Here is a 6,173-nt window from a genome sequence, read left to right on the forward strand (position 1 = left end):
TTTAATGAGGCACAATACTCATTATGGACATCCAAGGGGGAGTGTTATGAATATTGCATGAGTGGATGTCCATAACCCCTAACCCTTAGAATTCTCATAGGATTCCTCACCTTCAAGTGTCATAAACTACATAACCTCCCTAATGAATGTTTTTGGGAGGAGTTTCTTATTGTTAATGCTATTATGATGTTCTTTATTCCTTTGTAACCTTAGTATAGGACTTCAATGCTTGGAGGCCTATAAATAGAGGGCATATATGAGGCATTTGTACCTTGAACCAAAGTGAATGAGAAAAGGCCATTGTCTTCTCTATCTCTTGCTTTCTTTTCTACTCTTCATTCTCCTTATTTCTTGTAGTTTTACAACAAAGTCAATAGCCTGAAACACTTTTTGTTTTTTGGGGGGCCAGAAACACTATTTTAGGCCTGATTTAATTATAAAAATGATTGGGTGTATATATTTGTTATTGAACATAATTAAATGCGCCTGAGTTCTTTAACATTTTTTAATCTCTTTCTAAAATCAATAGCCTGAGATACTGATTTTTGGTTAAGATAAAATTCACTAATTTGAGAGTCAACTAAGGATAATAAAACTAAGGATAATAAAAAACGTATCATCTTTTTTATTCATTAATTTTGAAAAATAAAATTAAAAAGCTAAAATTTAATGGATATGCAATATAGAAAATATAAAAATAAATTACAAAATAAAATTAGAGAAAATATAAAATGAAATAACTATATTTCGAGCCTCTCTTTTTCATTCTGGAATCTGAACTTTGTCCTGTTATTTATTACTTATAAATATAACACAAATTTTTTATGAATTTTGTCTTATGTTGTATTTCCCTCAATTCTTATAACTCACTAAATTGAGTACTGATTACATTTTTTTAAACTGTACATATTTAGAGTTTGATACAGCTTCTATTTTCTCATCGGAAAAAAGAGTTGGATACAATTTTTATTTGTTTTTGACGATGTAATGTAAATTTAATAACTTAACCCCTTTCACAGATTTCCCAAGTGAAGTGGTTGAAGGTGGCTTGTAATAAAGAAATGAGAAAATGAATATATATATATATATATATATATCCATTTATGTGACAACGATGTAAATAATAAATTAATAAAAAGAAAATAGAGGAAAACGTCTTCGCGTTCAAAATTTAACTGTATCGCAGCATAGTGGATTTGATCTCCGCCTGGCCTCTCTTTCCAGACAGATTTCTCCATTGGTAGCACCGTCAGTATTACTTGGTCGTCGTCTTCCTCTTCCCTGACGCGTTCTTCCTCTGTCACGTTACAAATACAGCACAGCGCCGTCCATTAGCTATGGTCCCTTGCTCCTTTTGTGCACTTCATTTCACACTACTCTGCTGTACTCTTGATCCAGAGAACATCTGACTCAGCTTTTTCTTTCCTGCGCATCGCAAGCGTAGGAAAATGGTGGAGCTCTCCTTTGTCTCTAAAGCGAAGTCGGCCTTCCATTCAGCGGCTGCGAAAGCGGAGCGGGTTCTTGTGGACTTGAAATCCGAGCGAGGTTCCACGGCAAACACACACTCTTCTATTTCCATTATTTCTCATGTTTTGTTCACGTGCTTCATGTTTCATCCCTTTAATTCAGATCACGTTGTGTTCCATTTTAATGTGTTTGGCGTGTACATATGTAGTGTTTTTGTTTTTGTTCTTATTGGAATTTGAATTTTTTCATTGGAATGTGCTTTAAGTATTAACGCAATTCATTGCTGAAGGTCCTGACAAAGAATCGCCGGACAGATGGACTAGCAATCCTGAAGATGAATCTCATCAGAACGAGGGCGATTCAAAGGTAATGGCAGTCGGAATGATTCTGGTTCTTCTGGCGTCAACTTGTTTGCTTCTGATAACTCTGTTTAGATTACCAGCTAGAAGTATAATTACTTGTATTGTTATGTATTTTTAAAGTTCTGTTAGATATTAACGGAAGAAAAATTATGAGGAAATCGAAAAATAGACCGGCTTATTGAACTTCATGTGTTACAGTCCAATTTGAGAATATAATAAGCTTTGTTTTGTTTGGATGCTTCAATCACTGTCTTCCAGACTTCCACTATGATTGCCCTCTAAGAATTAACTCGGCATCCACATATAAAACTCCTTGATTTTGTTCAGAATTATTTACAATATATATATATATATATTTATATTTAGTATCTTTGCATTTACTTTGGTTTAAACTTCACAGGAGAAGAAAAGCATAGTCTAAACTCTGAAATGCCTCTTGTCTTCGATAATGATTACAAGTCATTCGTTTATGTATTTTTTGTGTTATCATTATGTATGAGATCTAATTAGGTAGTATAGATCCAAAAATGGAAGCTCATTACTTTTAAATTTTTGTAACGGGATGATGCCGCAGCTTCACAGTGAATTGAGGAATATGAAATGGAGGCCTGCATATAGAGGAATAAAGCAGGATTGGCAAGATAGGATTAAGAACATCAGAATAAGGAGAAAAGAAGTTGAAGAGACGGATGAACTCAGGGATATAACCATGGCTGTTCCATTTTATGAGGAAAATTTGTACACCGTCAACAAGAAATATGATCTTGAGGCCAAGGTAAGAAGATTTGAAACATTGTACTTGGGAAAATCTTATTAGATACACTGACTATGAGGTATATTAGGAAAATCTTATTATATACACTGACTATGAACATCATGTATTCAACATAGTGTCTGAAACTATGCCCTCAGCTTTGACTAATATGATCATACCATACAATTGCTCATAAACAAACTGTTAACCTCAAGGTTAAATGCTTAAAATCTTCGAGCAGAATGACTGATAAGTAATTAAGATTTTCTGATTCATTATTATGCAAATGCATTTCTTTACTGATTTATGAGAAAACAATTGCTTAAGGTTTCAGAAGCAGTTCCCACGGTTGAAATCTTAACTGCTGCAACTATAGATCCAACTTGTCCATCATCTGTAATTAAAGATTCCGTTCCCCCATCATCTGTGCTGAGGCAATTGGCTATGGCTGTTGAGTAAGTTCCCAATTTATACTTGTTTGCAATGCTTTTGTGTTTGGCATTTTCAGTGGCTGGGCGCATCTTTTTGGTGTCCTGCAATAAATTGTATTCAATTGTTATTTATCATGTCATAAATGCTAAACTAATTGTAGCATAAATGTTTAAGAGGTTTTGTTTTAGTCATTCACGAGTGTTTTCAGATTATGATGAAACGAGCCTATCCCCTTAAATATTAACCTTTTGTCCAGGGCTGGAAGGAAAACAAAGTCGATGGAAGATTTTACAGCTTCAACAGGAGGTTCTTCACCTGTTCATGATAGGGCAGGTTTAAGGCTCTCTGCAGTGAAGGCATTAGTTTTGCGTGAAAAGGAGGACAAGCTTAACTTTAATGATGATGAGAAAGTTCTGTATTTGATTAATTCTCTGTTTGATCCAGGTAAGTGAATTTTACGGTTCCTTGCTGATGATAAAATTACACTGGTGATATATTCTCAATTATTTATATATTTGTTTGATGAACCGAAGGTGGTAGTAAAGATAGGTTGCTCCAAGAGCAGTATGGGTGCCAAATGATTAGGATCCCAAAGGGATAGGCAAGGGACCCAACCTAGAAAGATCCTTAAAGAAGACAGCTCAATTAGCCTCTAGGCACCAGGGATCTCCTTGGGAGGGTTGACCAATAAACAGGACTACCAACATATATCGTTTATTATTTTCAATGTATTGTCCTGTATGATCTTTCACTTATATTGTAATCCTTGCGAGTTATTTGCAGAGGGGGAATTTTTCAAAAAGAAGATTAACTATGGTTCAGAGGAAACTGACTTATCATCATTTCCAAGAGATATTCATGGTGCTCCTCCTGAAAGCCTTGTTGCCAAGCTTGCCGAAGTCATTGGAAACTTCAAGAACCTTCGAGAAATGGCTCTTTTTTGGTGCAGAGTTGTTGTTGAAGTATGTATAACTAAATAAGAATTGATATTCCTCTACTTCATAAAAAACTGTTTTCAATCTTAAACTGAAGGTTTAATTTACCCTCTTGGTCGTTTTCTCTTGTGTGTGTGTGTGTGTGTGTATTCATATTTTTTGTAATGTATATATTCATATATTTAACTTATGCAGCTGAGAAAACTTTGGTCTGAGGAGCAATATTTACCCAGAATCCCCTTGGATGAGATTCCAGATTTGAAATCATGCCTCCTGTATCAACAACTACAAGTAATAAATTGCTGTATCTCCCGGAAAAGGCACCATGTTGTTGCTGCTGAATCTATGGACTCTATGTTGCTAAAAGCCAGGTCAAATATTGATGAGTTAGTTGATTATAGTGACTGCAACATTGCTTCAAGTCCAGTCAAGTATGCTAGATTGAGTACTGGCGAGTTTGTTGTTCGACTTGGTGCTGACTGTCCTGCTGGAGATCTGATGTTGTTGGAAACTGGCGAGCCTGTTTATTCTCCTGTTACCCAGGTTTGATCAGTACATGTGCTAAACAGTACCGCTTAAACTTTCTCCAACTACTGGGATTCCTGAGACTTTTACATGTAGGAAGGACCCCTGCTTACGGAAGATCTGATTGAAGAAACGGAGGAGTTTGTGCTGCAGACAAGAAGGTCTGTCCACTATTTGCGATACATTTGATCTCTTAGTTAACTTGAGCTCTGTTCTTTTCTTTTTTTTTTTTGACTCATTTAACTAGTAAACTAATGCCAGCTTAGATTCGTTGCAGTTATGAATCAATAGCTTTTTTCCTTGTAATTGGTATCATTTTGGCTGTGCTTGATAATTTTTCTAATCTTTTGTGGTCAGTGTTGGTGCTGCATGCTCTCAACTCCTCTCTGATATGCAGGCTTTCAAGGTCAAGCTCTCCCTTGAAGAGAACTTTCTCTTACCAATATTCTGAATGTTCCTAACTATTTTGAATGTTTTGAACATTCTATCTGAGTAAGTTCTGTTTAGTGTCATTTTTTAGGCTGCAAATCCAGGCTGTATTATGGAAGACTTTGTGAGATGGCATTCTCCTCCTGATTGGAAAGAAAGGGAGACAAGTGCGGAGGCCCAGGAATCTCTAGACGGTAGTGGTTCATTGTCCAACAGAGGTTCTCTAAGTCTGCGGATGCAAAAAGAAGGTGTAGTATAAGTTTGTCCCATCAATACTATCTAGCTTGGGCTTCACTCATTTGATTAACGAATTTTACACGCTGGCTGAACTCGTCATGAATGAGTAGTTTGGCTTAGTTCATTAAGTTTCATATTAACATTAATTTATTTCTATTTGAGAATTTAACCTTAAATGAAGTTTCCTGCAGTGAGTGAGTTGAAGTAAAATGAGCTTATTCATGATTTTTACTACAATGTTTTCTTATTTCATTGAGTATTAATTATTGTCTCATGTAGAAATAATGATGCATTAAATTATTTGTCATTGGTGAGCTCCTTATGAGAGGAGTTGAGGCCAGTAACAGAGTTTTTGAGCTCAAGTTGTTTAATAAGCAAGCTTCATATAAGAACTAAGCTTTAAGCATGTAAAGCTCAAATTATTTACTAAAAGCTATGCTCATTCACAGCTTTAAGCATCGCATCATGAGTTGAATATGATTTAATGCAAAAATAGTATCAGTACGCTGCATGATAAACTTTTGAGTTGGTGCATAAGATATTTATTAGTGACGTTGCTTTGGGATCATAGTCTCAACCTTTGATGTTTGGACGACCATGGATTCCAATCTTCAATGTGCTGCCACCTAGATTTATTATGAAGATTTAGAACGTTAGCTTGGGCTCAAAATTTATGTCAGCATAACCAGAATATTTTAATTTTAATGTTAATTTTTTAATCTAATTAGTTGACTTTGGCGTAGGCTTGAGTTTTATATGCCTATTTACTTTGGACTAAGCATTGAATTGAAATTGTTGGCATTTTATGTTGTAGAAAGCACTAGCAGTTGCCGTTACTTGCTCTTATCATTTCAGAAATCTTCTCTATGTTTTTTTTGAATAAAAGATGAAATCTATAATTCACATGGAAAATTAACAAAATTACAAGCGGGCTGAGATTCATTAGATGTTTATGGCAGGTAATTTGTGGCGTGAATTGTGGGAAGCAGCTAAGCCAGTGCCAGCTGTTAAACAGGCACCTCTATTTGATGA

At 35.3% G+C, this 6,173-nt stretch overlaps 1 protein-coding gene across 1 annotated transcript; it reads left to right on the forward strand.

The window, feature by feature from the left end:
• Nucleotides 1–1,227: 1,227 nt before the first annotated feature.
• Nucleotides 1,228–6,168, forward strand: LOC114752200 (rab3 GTPase-activating protein catalytic subunit-like; the record flags this gene model as incomplete). The annotated part of the gene is made up of 11 exons (XM_028940927.1): nucleotides 1,228–1,545; nucleotides 1,757–1,833; nucleotides 2,404–2,604; nucleotides 2,911–3,038; nucleotides 3,272–3,459; nucleotides 3,799–3,977; nucleotides 4,146–4,493; nucleotides 4,572–4,636; nucleotides 4,833–4,881; nucleotides 4,996–5,152; nucleotides 6,101–6,168. Coding segments are annotated over exons 1-11 (1,557 nt in total), but the record flags the coding sequence as incomplete, so codon positions are not given.
• Between the last annotated feature and the right edge of the window lie 5 nt (nucleotides 6,169–6,173).

This window comes from Neltuma alba, unplaced genomic scaffold (genome assembly GCF_004799145.2).
Source record: "Neltuma alba isolate B1F8T4 unplaced genomic scaffold, ASM479914v2 tig00007271_pilon, whole genome shotgun sequence".
NCBI lineage: Eukaryota > Viridiplantae > Streptophyta > Magnoliopsida > Fabales > Fabaceae > Neltuma > Neltuma alba.